At 46.5% G+C, this 27,357-nt stretch overlaps 1 protein-coding gene across 1 annotated transcript; it reads left to right on the plus strand.

Moving 5' to 3' along the window:
• Positions 1 to 388: 388 nt before the first annotated feature.
• SCNN1B (sodium channel epithelial 1 subunit beta) lies at positions 389 to 25,932 on the plus strand. The gene is made up of 12 exons (XM_065412274.1): positions 389 to 717; positions 1,467 to 1,788; positions 3,678 to 3,871; positions 7,783 to 7,886; positions 10,740 to 10,903; positions 11,890 to 11,997; positions 17,557 to 17,674; positions 18,750 to 18,825; positions 19,012 to 19,069; positions 21,794 to 21,855; positions 24,918 to 24,993; positions 25,552 to 25,932. Exons 1-12 carry the CDS (start codon positions 389 to 391, stop codon positions 25,930 to 25,932), a joined length of 1,992 nt encoding a protein of 663 aa, XP_065268346.1.
• Positions 25,933 to 27,357: the final 1,425 nt, after the last annotated feature.

Raw genomic sequence — 27,357 nt, forward strand, 5'->3', positions numbered from 1 at the left:
TAGGCTCAGAATGGGTTTGCAAGTATGACTTGCCTTCCAGTAACTGCATGTTTTCCGTTACCCATGTCTAGGTGGGAAGGGTTTTCAGTATTGGTGGAGGAGGCCCAGCTCTGGAGCGGGACAGTGGGAGGTTGAGAGGTCTCTTTCAACACAGGTAGTGAGAGGCTGAGAATCTCATTCACATTTCCCTCCTGGCAACACAGACCACAACCACTAGGGCATAGGTGAGATCGCTCCCCTGTGATCTGTGAAATCCACCTGGAGAGCTACCAGAGACAGGCTAAAGGCACCTGCTGGTTAGCCTCCCATCTGAAGGACTCCTACAAGCAGAATACAGCAAGTAATTTAAATCCCGCTGCCTAAGACTAACCAGTTCTGTTTCCCCTGCATGTTCACAGGCATGACAATGAACTTTAAAAGGTATTTCATTAGAGTGCTGCACCGTCTCCAGAAGGGGCCGGGATACACATACAAAGAGCTGCTGGTCTGGTACTGCGATAACACCAACACGCATGGGCCCAAGCGCATCATCCGAGAGGGGCCAAAGAAAAAAGTCATCTGGTTTTTCCTGACTCTGCTCTTCGCATCTCTCGTCTTCTGGCAATGGGGGATCCTGATTGACACATACCTCTCCTACAGTGTCAGTTCATCTCTGTCTATAGGGTTTAAGACCATGAAGTTCCCAGCAGTCACAGTCTGCAATGCCAGCCCCTACAAGTGAGTTCCCTGGCTGCACCAAGTGATACAGTATTAGCTGTGAAGCTGACTTGCTCAGTGACATTTCCAGGGCCTAGCACTATAAATCTTTTCCATCTCAATTGCAAAGATATGGGATTTCGGAAAGTGTCCATTGTAATTCAGCAAGCCCTTAAACAAATGGAAACAAAAGAAATGAATGAAAACACTTTCTGCAACCCAACCCCATTATCTGGGTGCCAGGAAAGGCCAATATCTGCTCTCAGTTACTCCAATGTAAATTCAGAGTAACTCCTGTGAAATCAGGCAGTCCAATGACTTCACTGGAGGTACTTTAAATTTACATCAATATAACAGAGCAGAGGCGTGGCCCTAAGTGTAAAGTACACCCCAGTCTGTCTCCCAAAACTCAGAGCAGACCCACAATGAGTGGGTTGATTTTTGTGTCTTCTCCTTCTAGAGTGGTTAGCCCATTGCTGACCCAGGAACATGAGTTATTTGAAAGATAATGACATTCTTTCTGTAAACACAGCAAGTCATCAGGAAAACACTGATTGTTTGTCGCCTCACTAATTTGATATCTGGTTCTTGCTCCACGGTCTGGCAGGCAGGATACACATTCTAGCATAGATCACACTTCGTACATGAACTGCATTCATTTTTCAGTAACTTTTATGAAGCTACCTAAGTTCCGTGTTCCCTATAGAAATTCAATCTACTGCAGCCACTGCCACCTTCCCAGCACCTGCTAACTGCTCTTTGTCCTTCAGATACTCCAAGGCGAGGCATCTATTGAAAGAGTTGGATGAGCTCACTGAGGCAGCCCTGGAAAGGATCCTGCAGTCCAAGCACGGGGACGCAATCTCAGCTCCCCCACTAAACTCCAGCGAGACTGTTTCTCAGCGGTTAGACCTGAAGCTCTGGAACCAAATCCCCTTGGTTCTGATTGATGAGAGTGACCCAGACCATCCCGTCATTATCGATCTCTTTGAGACCGACCAAAGCGGCTCAGGAACCCGACCCAACAATTCCTCTCCCGCCCTGTCCAACGTGACGTCAGAAGTGAAGAAACACAAAGTGGCAGTGAAGCTGGTAAGTGGAGGTTTATGGCTCCGTGCTCTGCACTTCGCTCGAGGCCACGTTACATTGTGAGCTGCTTGGAGCAGGGATTGTCTTTTTGTTCTGTTTTTGGACAGCACTAGCACACCAGGGTCCCGGTTGAAGACCGGGGCTCCTGGCTGCTATGATAATACAGAGAATAAATAAAGGTAGACCCTGGGAGCAAGGCAGATAGGGCTTGTGATGGGGGCTCCACTCACCACTAAGGTGGCACCTCCGCCGGGTCGTTCCGGGGAATAGCTCGCAAGGTCACTGCCGCTTCCCACCATTACACGCCATCTGTCCGCCTCTGGGTCTGAGCTCCACAAGCTGCTACTGCCTCTTTGTGACTCAGCCCTACGGCCAGGTCACTATACGTGTGTTCCCCTTCCGGGGTATCAAAGTCTTTCCTCGCCAGCAGTCCTAGGCAGTCTTCCCATTCGCTGCCTCAGAGCGCCACTCCCTCTGTGGCTGGCAGGGAACCCAGGCCTGCCCTCTACTGCGGGTTCCAGCTTTGGGATCCTCTTGCCAGCTGTCAAGGTCTGTTCCCTTCTAGACCTTACAGCCTTTCCATGAGTCCTGTCCTATGTTCCTGGCTCCCAGGTTTGCCAGCCAAAACGCACCTCCCTTCTCCCAGGGAGCAACTGCAGACTTCCCAGCAGCCCCCCCTTCTGCTTCCAATTTCCTGTCTTTATAGTCCCAGCTCAGTTCATTCCTCCTCAGGTGGGCTCCCTCCCTCAGTCAGGGGATTGCTTAGTCACCTGATTCCCCTCAGCTGTGGCTTCTTGGGTTCAGTAGCCCCCCCCCCAGTCTTCACTAATCCTTTCAGGACAGGTGCGGGGTGATAACCTCATCGCAGGGCTCTATCCGTCTGAGAGAGGCTTCAAATGGGGCCTCTGGACTTTGTTTCTCTCTTGAAAAGCTGCATCGTGTGGTCCGTGCTGGCTCACAAAGGGGCCCTGGCACAGCTCGGTGCATCATTTCCAGCCATTTTCTCTCCGTTTAGAGCTGGCTGGAACTGAACACTGACCCCATATCAAATGATTTCCCGCACAGGGACACACTGGGAGTATGGCTGGGGGCTGCTCCGGCAGGCTGGTGCATCTCGGGAGGGTTGTTCCATAGGACTCGCCGGTAACACTGGCGTACTGGGGGGCTGCTGGGTTTGGGATTTTTTAATCACACCAGCATAGAACCAGTTTGTTTCACTTCTAATCTTTTGGGCCTAATCCTGCCCCAGGCAACACACCCGGGACTCTGGCTGCAGTCATTCATTAGGGATTCTGAGGGCCCCCACCAGGATCAAATGCTCAGGGCTTGTGTGGATGAACAGTTAGTGCACAGCAAGCTGGTGTGTAAATCTCTCTCGCGCTAGTGTACTGCATACTGACAGTCTGCTTGGACTCTGCTCCCGTACCCGGAAAGCTCCTTAGTACACTGCTCTCCACTCCATGGGAGTAACACACTAGGGATCTTTTAGTGCACAGTAGCAGGGTCGTGTGGTAATGGAGCTAGGTGCAGCCGACAGCAGATGGGTTCCAAGGTGAAATTCACCTGTGGGGTGAAGGCCAGATGCACCAGGTCCACTGAAGCCCTGCCCTGGGGACCATGGGCAGAACTGCACTTAGATGTCCTTGCTCTGCAGAAAGGGCCTCCATGCCAGCCCTGCAAATGCCCATGCGGGCAGTGGTGATGGAGTGGGCTGGGGGGTGGCCACAGGATTTACATTCATGTATGCTGTGACCCCAATACCCTGTGAATGCTACAGAGGGCCACAGTCGCTACTCCAGCCTGTAGGTTATCCCGTCCCTCTGAACACAAGGCCAGCTGCCTGCTGGTTGTCTGTTAGTTACACATTAAAATCTAACTCCATGTGTCTTCAGTGCCACCACAAGGACACCCCCCAGTGCATGTACTGGAACTTCACCAGCGCAGCCCAAGCGGTGACAGAATGGTACATTCTACAGTCCACTAGCATCCTCTCTAAAGTCCCGCTGCAAGAGAGGATCAGGATGGGCTACCAGCCAGAGGACATGATCCTAGCATGTCTGTACGGGGCAGAGCCCTGCAGCTACAGGTACGTGGAACCCACCGAACTTCTACTTACTCTCAGTGTCACTTGAAACTATACAGGGCAAAAGAAGTATGAAGCTCTTCGGAGCAGGGACCACTTTCTTCTGTGTCTGTACAGTGCTGAGCACAATGGGGTCCTGGTCCCTGACGGAGACTCCTAGATGCTGTGGAAATATGAATTACTACTACTAATATGAATTATTAAATCATGTACGAGCCAGGGCCTCACACGGATGTGTGATTCCTGCTCTTTTTATTGTCTTTCTAAATATTTTCATTGTACAGAATCAAGTCCATAAAAGGCAAAGAAAAATGTTTAGATAGAAGTCTATATTAATCTGTAATAGAAACAGCACAAAGTCTCACTCCTTACAGCAGTGAATTGCAATTTGGCTTTTATCCATCCAGTATTGCTGGGTGCTCATTAGCCTGAATGGAGCAGGGATCTCAAAACAGAATCTCAAACCAAATTATTAAATGGCCTAAACTTGAACTAGGGACCATCGCAGCTTCCCCATTTGGAGTGTTACTGGACCTCACTTGGTTTAAATGGTAACCAGTACCTGTTAAAGCCTCCAGCCAAAATTTAAGGTAACTTCTTAAATAGTCAGTTATTTAAAAAAAGAAAAAAGACACCTCAGTTCATGCAGCAGCTCCATCTCTGTGATCCCAGCTAGTGGAAAGCCTCCACTTGACTCTATGTCACAATGAGAGTGAAGTGCAGCAGGGGAAACAACCCATATAATCAGCTTTATGGCAGAATATTTTTTAATTAAAAAAAACCCTCAGTTCAAAAACTTGAACCTCAAAGACCATTCGCCTGACCGGTAATTAGTGATGGACAAAGCTACTGCGATAGGCTTCAGCAGCTCAGGGGGGGGCTGCTTGTCTTAGCTTTTCTCAGTGAATCATGAGATTGCCAATGCTCCCTAGTTAACACTAGAGCAACATATCCCGCAGGATTTCTGGTTGTGATCCCAGCTGCAGTGGACATGGAGGGGCAGAGTAAAATATTCTCAGGATGGGGTTGGTTTGAGTTCTAGAAGCAGGTTCAGGTTGGTCTTTATTTGATGTGAGTTTGTTCCCTTTCCCTGCTTATAGTGTCTCATTCTTGTCCACAGGCTCCAACACACAATTAGAAAAACCCTACTGGTGAAATCTGATAGTGCTCTTACTTTCATTACATGTATAGATTGGCATACTGAGAAGCGAACACTTACGGCTTAGTTGGTAAATCTGGGTAACTGAGATCAATTTTATTCTGAATAGGAGCATTGCAAAGGAATTTGCTGGCAAATATTAGTTGTAATATTTATATTATGTATAATATCCATGTCAATCAATAGAAATGACCCTACGGAGCAAAAGAGCTGACATGTACATGGGCTGCAGGGTGGTTATGGATTAGTTAATATCAATACTACTCCAAGCTCCCCTCCAAATGAGTGGGGACTATGTGCTCTTCACAGCTGCAGGATTAGACCTGTAGCCATTTCTCATCTTCCTTCTTCCATCTATACAGACTGAGTCATTGAAAATGCGCCTGCGGTAACTGGTGGAGGATCATTTTGGATGATTTGGAACTAACATAAGCACAAAGACTTTATTACTCTTCTGTCACGGTCTTATTTGTACCCAGTGTCCCAATATAGAACAATGCCAGTGTGTCTGTGTACCAGGTAGAGAGCCTGGGCATTGTCACTGTTTCTTCCTGTCAGCAACAAAGCCAATTGCCCTGGGCATATTCCCAAGGCTGCTGATTCCCATTTGGATGTCAGTGGAGTTCCATGCATGGAGTGAGAGCCGTTACTCTGCAGGGCGCTTGGGCACCAAATGTCCGCTCTGCAGTCTTCCCACACAAGTTGATTATGCTCGTTATTATGAAGGGTTGTATCCTCCACGTGCTCTCAGAGTGGAACCTATATTGACAAGAGTGGGGGCTCTACCTGCTAACAGAGGAGAGACTGTGCGCCAATGCACATGACAGATGTACTTGCCCACCTGTGTTTGAGAATGTACTAACTTCCCTTGGTGCCAGGAGACCTCGGAGAGGTGCTCTGCTCAGCTCAGCAACCGTTACTCGTCCAGCCATCCCTTCTCTCTGCCCCGCTACTGGAGTGTCTGTGATATGAGCACAGGACAGGGGGTCAGAGGAGTCCCAATCCCAGCTCTGTCACTGACTCCTCATGGCCACGGACAAGGAACTAAGGCCAATCTTTAAACTTCACAGCCTAAAGCTGAGCACATAAATAAGTGACCTGATTTTCAGAGGTGCCGAGCACCGTCGGAGCCCAACGGGCTCCTGTGAGAGTTTGTCTGAAGAACTAACCCTAGAGCACAGCATGTGGCCCAGTGTAGAAAGGCAAGCCCTCGGTTACACACATTTTCCTAACACCGGTTGCTGGGTAACACACTTCTTCCCTCCTCACGCCTTGCGATTGACAAACTCTCTGTATCTGCAGAACTGAGTGTATGACTCCGGCCTAGGCGGTAACGAGCCCTTCCCGCAGTACTGCTCTGTACAGGACATTATAAGAATTATCAATAAACAAACAGTTTGGTATTTATCCAAACTGGGCGAGTCAGTTATCACAGCCCTAGGGCGAGTCAGTTATCACAGCCCTAAGCCAGGCACTTATTTGGGTGTGCCAAACTTATGTCGCGCTGTAGCATTCAATAGAAAATCACAGGCAGGCTCCTTTCCGTCACGGTACAGCACCTATCTCTGAGATGCCGGCTCTGTGGGCAAGACTGTGTCTATAGCCTGCCCAGGTGAGCAAGGGGGGTGGGTGCTCCAAGGAGCCTTTGCCCTCTCTCTGTGCCAGGTCAGGCCTGGTGCTCCCCTGATGCAAGCACTGCCAGTGGCGCTAACCTGCCCAGAGGAGATGCACCCTGGCTAGCCCCGTGCTGTGGGGTCACCACGGCTGTGCTTCTAGACGTACTGGATGCACCTTAGGCACAACTGAGGCTCAAGTCACAGCGTCTCCCGTGCAGTTTGTTCCATTCCCAGAGGGAACACCTGCATTTTAGTTCTGTGTTTAAATGTGTGACATCCCCTTCCCCCAGTCTGCCTCTGCTGATCCTGGAAAATACTGTCTTTCCAAGGCCCTCGAATACCATATTCTAAATTCTGTTTGGGTTTTTGGCTAAGTACAACATATCGATGACACCATTTAAGCCTCCTCCCAGTGCTTTAGGGTCCTGTAAGTAAAGAGCACTGAAAGAATTCACACCAGTAAAGACACTGCACCTCCACCTACCTGAAGCTCTGATCTAGCACCTAGTGTATTGCTCCCTTTGCCAGCCAGCACCATGCTTGTCTCAGAAGTAGGAGGGATTTCTATGGGACGATGAGTCTGCGACACTGTCAAATTCAATAGGAAAAAATGAAATCTTGCCATGGAAATTAATGGAAAAAAACCTTCAAACAAGTCCCGCTGAAGTCCCACAAAGAGCTGCTGCTGCTATTTTTCAGTAGAGCAATTTGGCTGAAACTATACCACTTAAAAACTGAGCATCGCAGACCAAAAGAAACGGTTGTATTCGTATCAGAGGGGTAGCCGTGTTAGTCTGAATCTGTAAAAAGCAACAGAGGGTCCTGTGGCACCTTTAAGACTAACAGAAGTATTGGGAGCATAAGCTTTCGTGGGTAAGAACCTCACTTCTTCAGATGCAAGGCATCTTGCATCTGAAGAAGTGAGGTTCTTACCCACGAAAGCTTATGCTCCCAATACTTCTGTTAGTCTTAAAGGTGCCACAGGACCCTCTGTTGCTTGTTGTATTCGTGTGTGCAGCAAATAAACAAGCTAACTGTACATCCCTGGCGTAACTACAAGATATCAAAACATGTGATCAATTAGTCCCATTCTTTTACCATCTTAGAAGGTCACACCTTATTGTGCATGATTCTTACAGAAATTTCACCCAGATCTTTCATCCTGACCATGGCAACTGCTACATCTTTAACTGGGGAATGGATAAGGAAGCCCTGATTTCTTCCAACCCGGGAGCAGAGTTTGGTAAGTACTAAAACCCCAAGGAACAAAGGAAACAGGAGGGCTGGGAAATGTTTCATCTGCAGCAAGCAAGTTCTGTTACATGTTATTGTCACCGAAATATCGGGTCCACCTAGCTGAGAGCCAATAACAGCCAGACAGGGATACGGAAGAGTTGCTTTATTCTGCAGAAAAAAGGAGAGCTTTGCACCTTGGTACAAAAACTCTCTTACACACATTTTACAGATCCTTTATACACATTCAGACAAAGGCCCTTGCCGTGTTAACACTTGATTGGTGGTTGTCAGACCCGTGCTTTTGCTATCTGGTCAGTGAAAACCGGCTTGGGACCAGCTCCAATTACCTTAAGGCCTTGAAAGGGAAGACAATTGAAAAGTTCAGGCTACTGTGTATTTAAGGTGTCTGCTTTTCCCTAATGGCCGCTGGCTGACATAACGGCTACTAGCTATTAAGGGGGGTCACTAGTAACTTTCACAGTCCCCCCTTCGGGCCTGACAAGTTCAAAAATTGTTAGGCCCGTTACGCAATTTGCGATCAAGCTGGAGGGACAGATACTGGGTTTTCTTATGGACAGCAGAGCTTTTGATTATAGCATTACACAGGCATTTGGCACATTGTATTATTATCCAAATAACACAAAGAAAGAAAAGAATTTATTTAACAATTGTTCGAAAGAGCCCCGTAAACCATGACCCAAGGTCTGGAAGGAGGCCCTCAAAACTAAAGGTGTGATCAAGAGATACAGCATGGAAAACAACAGCAGCATTCTTAATGGCTTGTAAATCCTGCTCAATTAAGCCGGAATGATTAACATAGAAACAACATTTTTCCCCGATGTGAGCACAAGCCCCCCCAATTGGTTCATATGCTTGGAAGGAGCTATGCGTCCCTGTTATGGCCTCTGTCCTTCATGGGCTTTGAGACTTTTTCTAATATTTTGCCATTTCGTTTACTGCTATGGAGTTCAGCTAGCACTGATTCGTCTCCCCATATGGTGAGCAGATCCTGTGTCTCCTGTTCGGTCCATGCTGGAGCTCTTTTGCGATCCTGGGACTCCATCATGGTTACCTGTGCTGATGAGCTCTGCGTGGTCACCTGTGCTCTCCACGCTGGGCAAACAGGAAATGAAATTCAAAAGTTCGCGGGGCTTTTCCTGTCTACCTGGTCAGTGCATCTGAGTTGAGAGCGCTGTCCAGAGTGGTCACAATGAAGCACTGTGGGATAGCTCCCGGAGGCCAATAACGTCGAATTCCGTCCACACTACCCCAAATCCGACCCGCAAAGGCAGATTTTATCGCTAATCCCCTCGTCGGAGGTGGAGTAAAGAAACCGGTTTAAAGGGCCCTTTTAAGTCGAAAGAAAGGGCTTCGTCATGTGGACGTGTCCAGGCTTAATTTGATTTAACGCTGCTAAAGTCGACCTAAACTCGTAGTGTAGACCAGGCCTCAGTTCCGTCCACACACCTAACGCCCAAGTGTTATAAGACAGAAATTCATTAACTGGTTAACCAGACCAGAACCAGAACCAGATAGTGTCTCCTTATCCTATTAGGACTCACCTTATCGGAACACAAACCCCAGGGGCTGCGGTGAAGCAGAGAAAAGGGGCGAAACACCCCATTGGCGCCGTTCCCAGTTCGCCGCAGCCATCCGGAGTCCAATGTCCGAGCTAGGAGAGTCCCAGCGGAGTCGCCAGAAACTGTCACCGAAATATCGGGTCCACCTAGCTGAGAGCCAATAACAGCCAGACAGGGATAAGGAAGAGTTGCTTTATTCTGCAGAAGAAAGGAGAGCTTTGCACCTTGGTACAAAGACTCTGTCTTACACACATTTTACAGATCCTTTATACACATTCAGACAAAGGCCCTTGCCATGTTAACACTTGATTGGTGGTTGTCAGACCCGTGCTTTTGCTATCTGGTCAGTGAAAAACGGCTTGGGACCAGCTCCAATTAACTTAAGGCCTTGAAAGGGAAGACAGTTGAAAAGTTCAGGCTACTGTGTATTTAAGGTGTCTGCTTTTCCCTAATGGCCACTGGCTGACATAACGGCTACTAGCTATTAAGGGGGGTCACTAGTAACTTTCACATTATGTCAAGTATCAGAGGGGTAGCCGTGTTAGTCTGAATCTGTAAAAAGCAACAGAGGGTCCTGTGGCACCTTTAAGACTAACAGAAGTATAGGGAGCATAAGCTTTCTTACCCACGAAAGCTTATGCTCCCTATACTTCTGTTAGTCTTAAAGGTGCCACAGGACCCTCTGTTGCTTTTCACATTATGAAGAGGCCAATTTATGGTATCATCTAGGGCTACGACGGGATGGATCACTTGACGATTGTCTGTTCTGTTCATTCCCTCTGGGGCATCTGGCATTGGCCACTGTCGGCAGACAGGACACTGGACTAGATGGACCATTGGTTTGACCCTGTATGGCCGTTATGTTCTTATGAATGAGTTCTTGGGGGCACAGGGGATGGATAGGGAAATGATAACTGACTGCCAGGATTAGAAAGGGGGTAAACCCCAAAGAGGGACATGGATTACATACGAAATGGCAAAGGGTAACACGGAATAATGGGATGACTTTAAGAAAAGTGCATCTCAGCTGAATACCTGGGAAAACACCCACAGAATCAGGTGTTTCCTTCCCACACATTGACTGAGTGCAAGAGTCCTTTTCAAAGCATGAACAAGTGTAACAATGGTCAATCTAAGGATGAAGGAAGGGTCTGTTCTCCTCTCTCAGCGGAGAGGGATTTCCCTGCATAGTAAGAGAGTTCCTCTAAACATTCCCTTTTTATATATAAACACTGCACTGCATGTTGTGGGTTTTTGAATATTGTGTTTGGTGCCCACAGGGCTGAAGTTAATTCTGGACATCAGCCAACAAGACTACATTCCCTACCTCACATCTACTGCTGGGGCCAGGCTTATGCTGCATGAGCAGAAGAGTTTCCCATTTCTTAAAGACCAGGGCATCTATGCCATGTCTGGGACAGAAACCTCTATCGGCGTATTAGTGGTATGTGTGACATTTCATCAGAACAAACCATCGGAGAACAATACTCCTGTATCTGATGGGACAGCAGCCAAGTTTGTTTTCAGTCTTGGCTGAACTGGCTCAATCCAAAAGAGTCAAGTTATCTACTAGCTACGGCTTGGAACATTGTTTATAAAAGATTGAATGCAACTTATCTGGTAACTGCTGTATCGAAGCCAAAAGCCGCAGCTTAGGTAATTGTTGCCTCTTCACTCCAAGTGTCAGCAGCTGCAGGGCTAAGCGAGTTCAGTTACATTTAACACTGCAGCTAAGGTAACTGGATGGCGTCTTTGGGACAGGGCAGCTCTTCCTTGCCCCCTGCTTCTCACTAAGGTGCAGTTACCAGAATGTTACACGCGCTGACTGACCCGGTCATTAGTCTGAAGAGCATAGTATCATTGTCATTATCATCGTGGTCTTCCTAGAATTATACAGACAGCAGGTGTCATGTTTCTTTCTGTACGCTCAATGAATAAGGTACTGGTCTTGCTGGCTGTGCCTCTGTGAGCCTTTGCCACGCATGGACTGTGGCTAAGACAACCCCCTCCTCATAGAGCCCAGCTTTTCACTCCATCCTTCCCGTCTATGCGTGATAATGCATTTATCACCGGAACCTATAACCTGGGGTTTGGGACAGGGTGGAACCCACGGATCTGCCATTAATCCTCCCCAAGAGACAATGGGATGGGGTCACAGAGCAGTGGGGTCTGAGGAGGTCCTCACTGGGTAATCCAAGAAGCCCCACACTCCTGAGCACCAAAGAATTCCAATTCAGCTCCATGTATTTCCTAAAGATGATGTTCCTTGAACATTGCAACCTGTGGCTATTCTAGCCTCTCCAGGACTGCAAAGATTGGGGAAATTGCAGGATGTGTGTGTCTGAAAGGGTCTTGCGCCAAACAAACATGTGACAGAAAGGAACTATGACTACACCATACAAATATTTGGTGGGTTTGGTTTTCTTTCAGGATGAACTTGAGCGGATGGGTTATCCCTACAGCGACTGCACGATGAATGGGTCAGATGTCCCCGTAAAAAATCTTTATAACGAATATAACACCTCCTACTCCATACAGGTAAAGGGTACTATTAATTAAAACAATTTAAAAACAAAAATCTTTTAAGCAATTTAAATTCTTAATTTATATGAACGATTCTAGAGAATAAGAAAGTTAAACGTAATAGATCAGAATCTCTAAAATAACCATTAAGCATGAACTAAGCACAAGAAAAACTTTTTAAAAACACAAATGAGAGCCCTAATCTTGCAAACACTTATGCATGTCCATAACTTCATACATATGAATGTTCCCATTGAGTTCAGTTGGAAAACTCGTGTGCATGTTTGCAGGATCAAAACCTAACAATTTATCTAGTTAAAGTTATATTAAGCCACTAGGAATTTTTAAATTGCTCAGACAGAGAATCCAGTTCAATGTAATTCTCTGTCACTCAACCTTACTACACAGATTGCTGAGCAGAGTGAAGACATGGTGGAGATGGTTCTTTTCACTTTATCCAGTTGGAAGCTTTATTTTTTTGCTTTTCTGTAGCTTTCTGCAAAGCGGTAGCCTAGCAAGTTTCCCTTCCAACATTCCTTATGGTTGCACAGAATTCCAATAAGTGCAACTTACAAGCAAAGCAGCGCTTTGTAAACTGAAAAAGCAAAATGTTTTTGTTGTGCTTTTGGTCCCTGGAAGAGACTGTGGGAGCTCAGGTGACATGGATGATTATTATACATAAGTCAAAGCAGTCAGAATCTAGAATATCTGTGCATCCTCAAATACATTATACTCCAATACGTCTGTTAGTCTATAAGGTGACACAGGACTCTGTCGCTTTTTACAGATCCAGACTAACACGGCTACCCCTCTGATACTTGTACATTTTCATTGGATCCCTCCCAATTTTCCTCCCATTTATTTACTTTCAGACAAGCATCCAAAGGCTTGCATGTCTGTCTCTGCCAGATAAAAACTGTTAAGAAGATTGGAGAGAACAGAAAAGGAGTACAGAACATAAATTGATTTCCAGTAGAGTGTATTTTAGAAGAACATGCAAACTGTTGGGTGAACTTGAATGCATGAAGGGGTCAGACCGTCAAGGGGAAATGGCAAAAGTTCCCAAATAAATTGCAGGTTGCAACAAAATGTGATGTACCAAAATCAGAGCATTAGCAGTAAAGTAATAGGAAAACTCAACAATGAATAAAGCAAAGCTAGGGCCTGCACACGGGGCCCAGGGAAACGAGAGAAATGCCAAGATGGACAAGGACTCCACGTGAGATGTTCTCACCCAGTGAGAGCTTGTTGGCCAGAACAAAACCAAAATGAATGTGGCGAAAGTGCCAGAGAGCTGGTTTTGTGTGTGTGTTTGCAGGAGGCCCTAGGGCTTTAGGAAGGCTGGGAGCCCTACGGGACAAGTACCCTTGCAAAGCATCAGAGAACAAACTCAGGACAAGAGTAGGGTCCAGACGGGCAGCGCTTGTGAGCTTTGTCAGTACAGTGCGGCCCAATTTCTGTCTCGGGGCTGAGTGTCCCAGAGTAGAGTTCCCACTGCTGGAGGCCCCCCTCCATCCTGAAATCAGAGCAAAGGCAGCAATAGGGTGACTCCAGCCCCAGTGTTCAAAGTGTCCCTTCCTGTTCCCGGCCTAAATGCTGTGTCTGCAATTCACCCGCCTCTAAGGCCACTTGGGTTTCCACGGCCTGCAGCACTGAGCACGACTCTAGCAGGGTATAGCAAAAGCCGAGCAGAAATGGCCCAGAATCTCTGTAGCTATAAATTACCCCTACAGCTACCATAGGAATTGGGCCCTACCAAATTCACAGCTGTGAAAAGCATGTCACAGACCGTGAAATCAGATCTCTCCCATGAAACGTAGCTGTTGGAGGGGAGGCGTCCTAGCCGGGGGCTCCTACTGCACTGGCTCTCAAACGTTTGTACTGGTGACCCCTTTCACATAGCAAGCCTCTGAATGTGACCCCCCCCTTATCAATTAAAAACACATTTTAGTATATTTAACACCATTATAAATGCTGGAGGCAAAGCAGGGTTTGGGGTGGAGGCTGACAGCTCGCGACCCCCCCAAGTAATAACCTCACAACCCCCTGAGGGGTCCTGACCCCCAGTTTGAGAACCCCTGTCCTACTGCCTATAAGAAAACTGATGATTCTTTCAAGGAACTGAAAGTCCTTGTGCCTTATCTACAGAGAGAGCGAAAGGGGCTTGTCTTCCAGTGATCCCAAAGTCAGACTTCATTAGGGGACACCCCTCCTGGCGGAGTCATGCGTAGGACAACAAACGGGTTTGCTAGAGGATGAGATGCCAAATGAAAGTTGTGCCTCCCGCGTTGCAGATGTTGTCCTTGTTAGACAACCGAAAAGAGCCATCCTATAGAAACCTCAAGTGCAGACTCAGCAGGCAGGGAGAAGCTGTGGAGGATTGGTGCTGCTCCTGCTTTCGCAGACTGTCTAGGGGCTATTGCTTTGGAGGCGGGGCAAGGCAGGGCCGGCTCCAGCATTTCTGCCGCCCCAAGCAAAAAAAAAAAAAAAAAGCCGCGATCGCGATCGGCGGCGGCAATTGGGAAGAAAAAAAAAAAAAGCCGCGATTGGTGGCGGCGGTTCAGCGGCAGGTCCTTCGCTCCTAGAGGGAGTGAGGGACCTGCCGCCCCCGAATTGCCGCAGGTGCCGCCCCTCTCCCTTGGCCGCCCCAAGCACCTGCTTGTTAAGCTGGTGCCTGGAGCTGGCCCTGGGGCAAGGTGAGAATTGCCCTGGGGCATGGCCAGTGTGTTAAAGGTGACTCGCAAAGGGGGAAAATGGGTGTGTGACCCTTTTTGCTTCTTTATGAAGGATAAAGGGGGCTTGAAACACTTTTTAAAGAGAAATTATCCAGCTTGACCACATCCCACATTCAGGTCTTCTCTGCTCTGTTTTTCTTACAAGACACTACAGACAACAAGAATTATGGCTCCACAGATACCCCAGAAGTCCTGCTTGAGGGGGTGCGGAGGGAATTTTTATTTGGACAGTTTGAAATTTCTACTTGTGTTGGATAACACCTGTTTCTTCCACAGCTTATAAACAGTTGAAAAAAAAAATCTGTTTGTTTAAAATTCAGGATGCCCCAATCCCTCAAGTAAGGGCTGAGAAAGCTCCCAGTCCATAGCTGGGGCCTCTCTAGAGTCCGCCAACAGGAAAAGGGATGACAAGCCTCTACGTTCCTGATATTTCTTAGCTAAATCACCAACAGGACAATATATAGCTTGTTAATCCCACACTTTACTGACCTTTTGTCATTATAAAGCACCAAAAGGCACAAACCAATTTTTGCCTTTGCAGGTCTCCTGTAAAGGAGCCCTGTGATATTTACATAGTGTCAATAAGGAAAGAATTTCATTGTTGGTCTTGAGGGGATAATGTTTGATTTGTGTGTCTCATGGTTGACTAAAATCCTTTTATTATAGAACAGTGAGTTAACTAGCCAATGGGCGTGGAGTTGTAATGTAATCCTTACACCTGCACCCCAGGGATGTGCTTTGAACTCAGAAGGGATTATTGAACAATCAGTGGATACTTTACCCTCCAATATTCTAACCGAAGTAGCATGTGATCAGTCTAGAATAACGACTACAGTCTTGGGTGGATTGCAACATAAACAGCTACCACAATTCTGGATGGGAAGCCAGTCAAGATTATATGCTTTTCCTTAAGACTGTAATATTCAGGTATTTCGTGAAACAGCATGATTACTGCTGTTTTATAGGTATTGAGAGGTTAAAGGTATCTCTGGTCTATGTAGCTGTATAAATGTTATCTTTTGACTTAGGTGTGCTACAACTTTAAACTGCAGAGACAGGCAGGCACAACTGCTGACGCCTGTGACAGGAACTACACACACAAACGTGGCTCTCTCATGGAGGCTTCACTTTTGTTCTTTCATTATCTTGTTTTCCTTAAGTGAAATAAATTCTTTGAGATTGAAAATTCAGGTTTGGCTTTCCCTATATGGAAATGCAAATTCGCCCCAGGCCTTTCTTTTGCTTCAGAATCAAAGAAGGGAGAGAAACCGGGACTGTTTGCTTAGCATTTATACTGTGCTTTTCCTAGAGTTTGTTTCTCACACTCCAAGAGGCTGTAACTAGGCCTAGTGGGATACAAGAGAACAAAGGGAGATTTAAGCAGAACATATTTCCTAATAATGATAAATGTCAGACTGCTGTGGAACAGCTTTCTAAGGAAAACAGCAAAAGCCCTTTTGCTTGAGTCAGTTGCAGCTGGATTGGAGATTAACACGCCCATCCCAAGCAGGGCAATGGGCTAGATGGAGTAGTCGGCGTTTCACATTTCTAACTTCATATAAATGTTTTAATTAGACCCCTTTACATTCATTTTAAAACATGTATTAAATGTTTAACTAAGCAGATGCTTTAAATGACACCATCAATACTTAATAAATAATACTTAGCTTAAAGGTTTCTAAATTTTGCCTCAATCCATCTGTAATGCACATCTCCCAAGGGACGTTTAAAGACCTGTCATCAAAATGGAACTTTTTCATTGCCCTATGACTAATTTCTAGTAAAGTCCTTAGACATTTCCTATTGCATGGGAGATAAGACCCTTCATTCAGCTGGAGGTGTTGGATTTTTCTCTTTTCTTAGTCTCCACTTTCTTCTCTCGTTCCTTCATCAATTATCCCAGTCCAATGTCTTATGGGCATCATCCTGCTTCACAATGGCCTGAGACTGAAAAGCTAATCAGAACGTTGCAGCCCTTGATCATAGGGTAAGCTGGAGCCATGACTATCTCAAGGGAAGGATGTGGCTGGGTGGAGAAGAAAATTCAGCTTTCTTAGAGCTGCTCTCTGTAATAAGAACTTTTAAATCATTCACATTTTAATAGAAGTTAAAAGGATTTTGAAAAATGGAGTCCAACACCTAGTCAGGAATATTATCCATCTACGTTCACAAATCAAAGGAAAATAAGAATATGCCATATAAGGCCAAGAAACAATGTCAAGGTCCATAGGTTTAGTTTAACTTTTTTTTTCAGTTTGGAAACCCCATATAATTCCCCAGCAACCCTAAATAATCAGTTTTTTGTGTGACTGGAGGCAAGCTGCTTAAGCTCTCTGAGACTCAATTATTCTACCTGTTAAATGGGGTTACTACCATTTACTCACCAGGGTAAAGAGCTTTGGGATCACTAGATATCAAAGCAGTAAAAGTGCAAAGCAAAGCAAGCTGAAGTTCTAAAGCAAAGATTTAACAGCTGGGAATTGTAAACCAAACCATTTGCTACTACTGAGTTCCATCGTCTGCCAGGGCAGTCTGATTTGTACACCTGCAGTTTAAAGACAAAAATCCCTTGCATCATGCTTATCACTCCACCTGTAAGAACCATCAGCCTCAAGTCACACAGTGCAGTTCATCTTGTTAAACCAGCAAAACTGGCTCTCTGAGTTAAATTAGCTTTTCCTAACATGAGTCTCCAAAATCTTCCATTCATTGCAGGAGGAATAGGCCCTTTGGGAGCCTGGCAGGAAGGCATGTGGGAGCGGTGTCTGCACTCTTTGATGCATTGATCAGTGTGAGAGCATGTCCCAGTTCTAACTGGCTCCTTGTCCCCTTTTTGCAGGCTTGTCTGCGCTCCTGTCTCCAAGCTCAGATGTTTGAAAATTGTGGGTGTGGTCACTATCTGTTCCCTTTACCTGAAGGGGTAAATTATTGCAACAGTGAAGATGATCCAGACTGGGGTAAGAACATGAAGTAACAAGGCCCCATAATGCATCAGGGAAGGGATTGGAAACGCACAGGGCCCTGTCAGGTGCATTTTACGTAACTGAATTAAAGGCTTTGCTTGTATGAGTTCTGCAGTGGCTCTGTTTGCTAACCAGGTGGATAGTGAGGGGGGAGGCAGAGCTCTCAGCTCTGGCATCAGATTAAGAAATCTCAGCTTCCATAGCAGCCAGGGGCGGCTCTAGCTTGTTTGCCGCCCCAAGCACGGCAGGCAGGCTGCCTTCGGCGGCTTGCCTGCGGGAGGTCCCCAATCCCGCGGATTCGGCGTACCCGCCGCCAAATTGCCGCCGAATCCGCGGGACTGGCGGACCTCCCACAGGCAAGCCGCCGAAGGCTCCCTGACTGCCGCACTGCAGGGACCGGCAGGGCGCCCCCCGCGGCTTGCTGCCCCAGGCACACGCTTGGAGCGCTGGTGCCTGGAGCCGCCGCTGATAGCAGCTTAGCTGAAGGCTGCTCACACAGAGGTGGCCAGCTGGTAACACCAACACGGTGTGGGATAACAGGGATTTCTACTCTGCTATGAAGTGAACACAAACCACCACACTGGCCTTGTTGCATTTCAGGTCTCCTAGCCCGGAAAGGTCAGCACTTCTCCACGGGTTTGTACAGATCCCCAGATAAATTCCCCCCTTCAGTACAAGGTGGCACAGAGTAGATGTAATCCTCAGTGCCCAATTGTGTCTGCTCTGAATGTTTCCGAGTGCTGCAGTTCTCTTGTGACAGACATGCACAGAAAAGGGATTGTAGTAAAACAAGTGCATTAGTATATTCAATGAGGTTCTATTTCAAGTGACAGCCCATGATACCTACTGGAGTGATGAAGATCTATTTTACGTAGCACAGTGCTGCATAATCAATCTGTTAAGCCCTTAATAATAATAGCTATCTGCAAAAAGTTACATCATTTAAGAGTGTAACTGGTTTTGATTAAATGGTTTACCAAAAACCCAGAAGGTTAAAGGGGATGCAAATTTGTGCAGCAGCAAAGTTCTCATCTGAAAGGATTGTTTGCTTTTTGTTTTCACCAAACAGCATATTGCTATTCTTCACTGAGATCAAGTATAAGACACAGGCAGTTTTGTATTGACTCTTGTAAGGAAACATGCAAGTAAGTACATGAACTCTCTCTGGCAGCTCTCAAGGTGGAGGGAATCCTGTGTTTCATCGCTCAGTGAACACTGATCTTCTTAAAATCTGAAATCCTTTTTGGGGTGTTTGAAATCAAACTCAAGTTCTGGTGATTTAAGAGAACTGAGAAATTCTGTGTATTAATGTTCTTGTGTCTTCTTTCCAGTGACACTCAGTACAAGATGACCATATCGATGGCAGACTGGCCGTCTGAAGCTTCCGAGGTAAAGCCAATTTCTAACTTTTAAAATGTAGGTTGATAATGAGATGTTCTTACCCAAGTGAATCCCTCCGTGTTTGAGGTTAACATGTTCAGCTAGGCAACCTCCCTGTCTTTGCTAATTGACACTTTTGTCAGCACTCAGCAGAGAACAGGCTCTCCAGGCTGTGAAATACAAACAGGGAGGGAGAGCTTTTTCTTTAACAGAATTGGAGCCAGGAATATTGTATCTGGTTTTAAAAAGCAGATAAGGCCTCAGTTCTTTCACTTAGGTGAAAATCAGGAATAGCTGATAGTTAGAACCATTGGTGTCAGTGAGAGGAGAATCCGGCCCTTAATTAGTCATTATTTTAGATGTTAACTACAATGAGAACAATGGCCTCCTCTTTCAAATCAATACCGCACTCGCCTTTGTAGCTCACTGTGCCACGGACAGAGCTGCCCGTCCAAAGCTATACAATAGGAACATGGTACAGGACTCCCAGCCATAATGGAAGGCTACTGTGTTTGGGCTTGGCCTTGCCATTTCACCATAAACTTCCTGTCTAGCTTACGCACCTCACTATGATCTGCATAGTTCACTTACCCAAGAACAGCTGGAAGCTGCTAGAGAAGCAACATGGAACCTATTGGATTTCACCGTCTCTCAATAGCAGAGAACAACAAAAACCATCCACCTTTGTACTAGATAAAAGAGTTGTCTGAAGTAGAAAAGTGTGATAAGATCTCACGGAATAGCCAGTGTGAAAGTTCAACATTCCATAAATATATTCATTAAATAAATGTTCAGGTTGCATACTTAAGCAGCCAAAGGTCAGGAAATGTCAAAAATAAGGTTGCACACTAAGCCTTAACTCTGCCTCTTTATGTATATACGTAGATCTGCAAATCTGCAGATATCCGCTTTATATCCATGGACTATGTTTGCAGATCGCAGATCAGATGCCGATACCAATTTTGTATCCGTGCAGGCCTCTTCATATACGTGACAAGTCTTTAATTGTATGACCACATTCTATATGTGGTCATATGTTTGTATGACCACATTCATACAAGATTTTCGACGAGCTTTTAGATGGGTGTAACATCCTCTAGGCTGTGCTACTTTGTGTATATTCAAGACCAAGGTCTTTTCTCGTTTATAGAGACCTTTGATTTATGTATTCCTCATGCCACCTTACCTTAAACCAAACTTTGCACCCTCGATAATCTGTATGTTATTCCCTGATAACCAGAAACTTCTATGCTCAAACTCTGTTCACTATTTTTTTTTTTTAACATCATCTTAATAAAATTTTTAAGTCTGTTTAAAAGGCCATCTCTCGCTCTCAGCTGTCCTCAGATTCCCACAACTTCATTAGTCATGGCTGACTTTACAGGGAGTTTTAAATGTGGGCAGGATTTAGCAGGGATCCAGCAGATTTCTGAGAGCAGCAGAAGGTAATGGAAGAAGTGGTGTCACCTCCTGTGGTACAACCCATGTTAATAGCTTCTGCTTATCTAAGAACAGGTTAGAACAATTATGCAAACCTGAGAGAATGACTCAGGGATTCATTCCATAGTTGGTAAATGCTTCTGCAGAACCGACACTTGCCTTGGTGTCATCACTGGTAAAAGCCACTCACTCTGTCGGCTCACTCTGGATCAGCACAGTACAGAGTCGATGTTGCAACAACGAACAGCGCTCCGGGCAACCAGGGAATTACCTGGAGACTAAAAAAAGCAGGAGCTAGACTGACAGCAGATCTACTAGAGCTGTGAAGATAGTGTTTGTTGAATACGTTATTCAACACTTTCCCCCATTTTTCTAGGTAGAACATCTGGGTAATAAAAGTGATTATTCAGAACAGACACAGGTTCTATGACATCTTTCTAATCAGACATGGGAATAGTATTTATATTTACCCAGTTCGACTCTTCAGAACACCCTTGGCTCCTGTTCTCTAATTTTGCTGACTTCCAGCATACTTAAAGATTCTCCTATTGTTTCTCCTTCCCTACTGTACTTGGGCTTTATTTTCTCTTTAAATGCTCTTCTCTAACACTGATGCCGATTATCCTCCATGCATTTTTAGAGCTCTAGTTTTATTTGCAGTTAACTTGTCACTCATCCCCACTGGGTATAAAGTTTTAGGTTGAGGTTTCTGTGAAGAGATATGCTTCTCCTGGCCTAAGTCCCCCACCTGTTCAAACTCTAGACAGTTCTCATCTATTGCCCCTCCCTATCCCATAATAGGCAACTCACTTCATCAAACTGGCCCTTTGGAAGGTTTCATTTACTTGAGTTCAGACCCCAAATCCTTCCAATGATGGAAATTTGTCTGATCCCATTTTCCCAAACTCTCCTTAAGTCACCTCACCACATTTTCTCATCATCAGTTGAAAACAGTGAAGCTAAAATATCAGGGCCTGTAACATGGACTGATAGAAAATTGGAATCTCTGCAAAATTACTCCTCTTACCATTTCAGCCGGAATTTTCCTGTTGATTTGCTTCTCTGGGCCCTGGTTCTATGGGCTGGAGGAAAGTCACCTGTCTGCAATTCCTATTGGCTGAATCACAAATTCCTTTATGTAGTGTAACATCAATGGTTATTTAGCATGGGCGGGTGCCAGCTTTCTGTGTACAATTTGTGGACCTTGTAGGTGGTATTTTACCTCCCCCAGAGCACATGCGGCTAAGAGAGAACATTTCCCTTTTCAGTTATGAATCAATTTTCATTTCCTAGGACTGGATTTTCCATATTTTGTCCTATGAAAGAGATCTGTCAACAAATGTGACTCTGGACAGGTGAGTAAAAACAGATCTGAGAGAAAATATTCTGGGCGCCTATTGCCATTAGGTTAGCTCAGACCTTGACAATCAACCCAAGCACGTGGGAGGAGAGCAGATTCTCGGACATGGTGCTTGCCTGGCCATATAGGCAGACAGTCACAAAAGCAGCGCATGCAGATGCTGTACTCGCCATAGCTACAAACTAGGCAAGTCAAAAACCTGCAACCAGACTTTAAGCTAAAAAGCATATTGAACACAGCAGGGTCGTCAGCTCCAAAGAAGTTTTAACAGAGACCAGGGCTGAAATGCCCCAGGTTTCCAATGTTCAGCACCTGCACGTGCATTGGAGTACGTGTACACGCACACACACACCTACATGCCCACCCTCTGAAGAAGCCAATCCAGTGTACCAGGTTGGATGGAGATGGCTGATACTATTTAATAATCTGAACTGAGGCCTTGGACAAGTGGGAAATCTGCACTCTGCCTTTGAGGTGCAGAAATAATGCAACTCCAAACCCAAACTATAGCTTTGTTTTGAAAATTCCTGACTTTTTTGCATCTGCGTGCACAGGTGAGTGTAACATGCAGCAAACAAGTCATGTGAAAGCTGAGATTGGACATAAAGGCTGAGCCCAGAACGCAGTGCTAGAGGTGGGCTTAAAAAAAAATCAGATGGAAACAGGTCACACTGAAACCAAACTGTGTGAACATTAAGCTCCCTGAAACAGGATCGACACTGGTATCACATCAGCAGTGTCTCTTACATATCAAGCCATAAAGCCAGGTGAAATAGACCTCAATGCAGCTAGTTCTATCCTAGCAGAAAGGCACAAGGAAACTAGTTTTAAGTCTGTGCTCAGGAACAGTCACTTCTCCTCACGCAGAAAACCAACACCTTGGATTTCATAGCCAAGCCCAGGCTACTCTGGCATCAACATTGTACCGGCGGGTCGTGCACATGCGGTGCTGACCCCTGGATTTCAATGTGCCTGACGTTTGTCAGTTGTGGTCCATTGTTGCTCCTAGTGCAGCGTTTCTCAAATGCAGCCACCGTGGCTGTATGTGGCAACCAGCCTCCTGAGTGTGATGGGGGGAGAGGGCAAAGTAGAGCCCCCTCCCCCTCCCTGTTGCTCCTGGATGCACCGTCCTGATGTTGGTTGCTGGGCTGCCAGCAGGGGTTTGGGCCCTGCCCCGCTCTGGAGTCACCTGGGCAACGCTGGAGGAGCAGGCAGCTGATGAGTTCCCCACCTTCCCGGGGGGGCGGGGCTCCGGCTTTGGGCTCCAGCCCTGGGGTGGTGGGGTAGCAAGCTCCGGCTGCGGGGCTCTGGCCACATGGCTTCAGGCTCTGTCCCGGCTTTAGGCTCCAGCCCCTAGTGCCTCCCCCAGCCCTCCCTCTAGGACTTAATTTGTCCCCAGGCTTCCTAGGGCTGATTAAATCTGCTGTGTAAAGTGATACTTGTATGTTTGTTAATATCACTTTTCACAGCAGACTTACTAGCTAACAATAAATAAATTACAATGATTTGGCTGTGTCTATGTGCATATTTATTTGGTTTTCCTACAGCTAATTAAGTATCTTAGAAAAAATGTGAGAGCGGCCACCAGCAAGAGTTGGTGGCCACACTCTGAGGCCACCAAAACATTTGTCCTGAGAATCCCTGTCCTAGTGGTAGCAGTTGCATTCCTTGTTTATATAGAATTCCAGCTCCAATTCCTAAGCAGTGTAAAGGATCCCGAACTACCAATGTTAAATAGAGAAACTGGTTCCATATTCCCGTCCAGTCTGCATAATGCAGAGGCTGCTGCTATGTCCAGATTACAATGGACATGAAATCCTGCCATTGTGCAAAATGAGCCCATGTGATTAGGTTCTGAGGGAGAAGTGAACTAGAGGCAACCGCCTGGAGCCGACCTGTGACCCTGACTCTTCCCCTGTGGAGTCCCAGTAGTAGGTGCTGTCAGCCTGGGGTTATTTGCAGACTTCGGTGTTTTAAACTGAGGCAGGACAAGGAGGTTCTCTGCAACTGAAGTCCATTTGCCCAAGGGATGACTACAGATAAAGCTGCAGGTTCTGTGCTGAATTAGAGCATGACTGCGAGGCTGGCTGGCCATAAAAGGTCTGGCAAAAATGGATGGAAGGAATACAATAATAATGCTTGGCGGAGCATGAAAGTAAAACCAGCTAGCTACCAGGAGGTTTGGTGATGTGCGAGAGACCACGTTCTGTGGCAAACAGCAGAGGAACATTAACAAGGCCTTCACAGGAGTTACCCTAACCCTACAATAATGTTACGGTCATAAAATAGATTTAAGAGACTGAGGCAGAAGCGAACAGGAAGTGCCACCATGACAGACTTGGCAGAAACGAGTAAGTAAAGGTGATGGCCAAAACTGGCAATTCTAGAAGTGGCGAGAGCCCACGTTGGCTTCAATGGGAGAGGGGCTGCTTGGCCTCTCTGAAAAGCAGGCTCCGATGTAGGTGCTTGAATATGGATTTAGAAGCCTAACTTTACCACATCTCTTTTAAAATGGTGTCAAATGGCTACAAAACTAAGCTCCAGCACTTTCCTCAGGAACAGCTCTAAAAACCACCAGAAAATGCCAACACAGGCAAAACCAAACGCCTCCCTAGCACACAGTTTATGCCCATCCCTTGGCTGCCTCCAGAACAGACCTCAGGGGTTATTCAGATGTGTCAGTCAGAGGAAGGGTTGCTAATCAGCTCCCAGAAATTTGCTCCTGGCAAGTTCCCCCAAGAGTCTCAAAGCACTTCCAATACAGTCATTAGGCAGCTCTGTTTTTAACGCACCTTTGACCCCTTAAGGGATTCAGTTTATAAGGTGCCTGAGAACAAGATCTCTCCCCCAGCAACCAGTCTCACCATTTCTACCTCCTCTATTTGCCAGACTGTGTTTAACAGAAAGAATATTATAAATGTCACCCCTAGCGCTGCTTTGAGAAGCTTGATCCCAAATGCAAGCCCAGCCCCACCCAGGGAGCACCAGAGTCCAGCTGGAACTACAGTAAATGCACAGGGCTAGAATTTAGTCTGAATTAATTCTTGTGTCCTACAGAAATGGGATCATCAAGCTAAATATTTACTTCCAAGAGTATAACTACAGAACCATCTCGGAATCTGCAGCTACAACCGTAAGTGCAGTATCAGGCTCCTGCTTCTAACACACGGGCCAGAGCATATTTACGTAGCCTTTTCCAGAAGCCAAATACCTGCATAGTTCCCACTGAAATGACTCTGCCAATCTCAGTCTCCGAGCAGCGTCCATGCAGCTCCCCAGAGATTAATCTGAAGTATTTAGAGGTGTCCCTGTCACCTGGACTGAGTGGTAAATACACCTGCTGTGCTGCTCCATGGGACTGAACTCCTACTCCTGATCAGCACCACTCTCTACGGGCTGGTTCACAATCCCTTCTTCAGTCCTGCTGCTGACCCACCTCCTCCTCGATCCTTGGTTGGGGCGGGGGAAAGCGATGGTTAGGAGCACTGTGAAATCTCCTTTGGGGTGAGCAGCTGCCTTCACACGCCTCTGTGCCTGCAACATGAGGGCCTGAGCTAAATGTTGCAGGTGTGATCTAGGTGTGGATAGTCACCTAGTTAAATGTAACCCCCCCCCCCCCCCGAGTACACAGCTGCCCAGTTGCTCCTGGGGCTGATGGTAGGTGGGTCCTGACCTCGTTTTCCTATTTCAGATTGTGTGGCTCCTGTCAAGCTTGGGAGGCCAGTTTGGGTTCTGGATGGGGGGCTCGGTGCTGTGCCTCATTGAATTTGGAGAAATCATCATTGACTTTCTGTGGATCACCATAATTAACATCATCAGCTGGTGCAAAGGCCTGAAGCAGAAACGAGCCCGGGCCCAGTACCCAGACACACCTCCGACTGTGTCAGAGCTGGTGGAGGCTCACACCAATCTTGGGTTCCAACATGAGGACACCAACATCACCCCCTGTGATGAAGTTCCTCCCCCTGGAGCACTCCCACCAGAGCCAGGCACCCCACCACCCAAGTACGACTCCCTGCGGGTAGACCCACAGGCTGGCATTGACTCGGACAGCGATGCAGAGGCCAGTTAAGAAGCACAGAATATTGCACTGCACTTGGCCACCTGACCCTTGTAATTGACTCTGCACCGTGCTCTGTTCGTTAGGAGCTGCAGGGGCTAAAAAGGCCACAAAGCTCATTTAAAAGAAATTCCACCGATAAAGCATTGGGGGGGGGCAGGCATTGACTTTACTGTATAATGTGTGTGTAATTCAATACTGCAGTCTATTCCATTCTAAGACATACTACGGATTTTTTTCAGCAAGTTCCTCCCCCACGCACACTTGTATCTAGAAAGTGCTTATTTGCATGCTGTCTCTGTGATCAATAGCTTCTCATGGAATGACGGTGATAAACGAATCGTACTACTAGGTATACAAGTATGATACCAGAATAAAGGCTGTTGCAATGACAACGGGAAATTTATTAAATGGGAGGAAAGTCACAAAGGAAAGACTGAGGGTGGCTTGCAGTAGAAAGAGACTGGGACATCCATGGCATGAGAATCTGATAGGGGCTTTGCTGTATGGGGTAGTTTTAGAAACTGAAAAGTACAAACTAGAGCCTGTTCTACACGCATCTGTTTCTGTACAGCTAGCCTGCAAGGAACAGAACTGAAGTGACCCACCCTTTTTCTCTTTTTCTAAGGTCTTCTCAACTCTCAATATTTCTGCCTCCAACTAACCAGCAGTATAAGCAGTGACCTACTCCAGACACAAGTGGTGTTGGCTGCTTGCTGGAGCCCTTACGTTTTTTGTTTGTGTTCCTGTGCTCACTGCTCTGATTTTTTGTAATTAGTTTCCTGCAGATGGGCACATTTGTTAATATATGTTAGAGGTAAACAGTTTAGATTCCAATAAAGATACAAGCACGCCTACCCTGGGTGGAGTGGCAGGTCACCTAACAGTATCATTCTTGGCAAAAAACACCAGCTCTCATTGCCGAGTTTCCTGGTGGCAGAGCAGGTGACGTTTAGTGCTTATAAAAAGAGACGCTGCTAGTACAGGATAGGACTAGGTCCGGTGCAGATTTGGGTCAAGCTTCCCTAGGCAGCCAGCTCTGCTACTGCAACAGCACTAGCCCTGCGATTCCATTTTGCGGACTGCCTCAGGGAGCGGGCTTGCAGTGATAGAGTCAAATCTCCATAGGGCACTTGGCAGGTGAGCCTAGGACTTTGCTCTTATGGCTGATATGAACCACGTCTTTGCGAGGAGGGAGCAGTTCCATGCCACGGCTGCTGTCCCACTGCCTCTCAACCACGCTGCAGGTCTAGTAGCTTTCAGAACTTCAGGAAGAAACAAGATTGTGTGGTCAAGTCCTGAGAGTCCTGGGGATTATCCCCAGCTGCGCAGTTCGCGGTAGCGTGGCCACGGGAGAGTCATTATCTCCCAGCCCCCTACCTGTAAAATGGGGCTAATACAGTCTCACGTATCAGAGGGGTGGTGAGGCTTCATGTT

The sequence above is a fragment of the Emys orbicularis genome, chromosome 10, assembly GCF_028017835.1.
Source record: "Emys orbicularis isolate rEmyOrb1 chromosome 10, rEmyOrb1.hap1, whole genome shotgun sequence".
Taxonomy (NCBI): domain Eukaryota; kingdom Metazoa; phylum Chordata; order Testudines; family Emydidae; genus Emys; species Emys orbicularis.

What these genes read in the sequence shown, in the direction of transcription:
- SCNN1B (XM_065412274.1), top strand. Translation starts at nt 389, where the DNA reads ATGTTCACAGGCATGACAATGAACTTTAAAAGGTATTTCATTAGAGTG. An exon ending in ACACCTCCTACTCCATACAG is followed by an intron (nt 11,998 to 17,556) that starts GTAAAGGGTACT and finishes CCCTTTTTGCAG; the next exon opens with GCTTGTCTGCGCTCCTGTCT. An exon ending in ACAAATGTGACTCTGGACAG is followed by an intron (nt 21,856 to 24,917) that starts GTGAGTAAAAAC and finishes TGTGTCCTACAG; the next exon opens with AAATGGGATCATCAAGCTAA.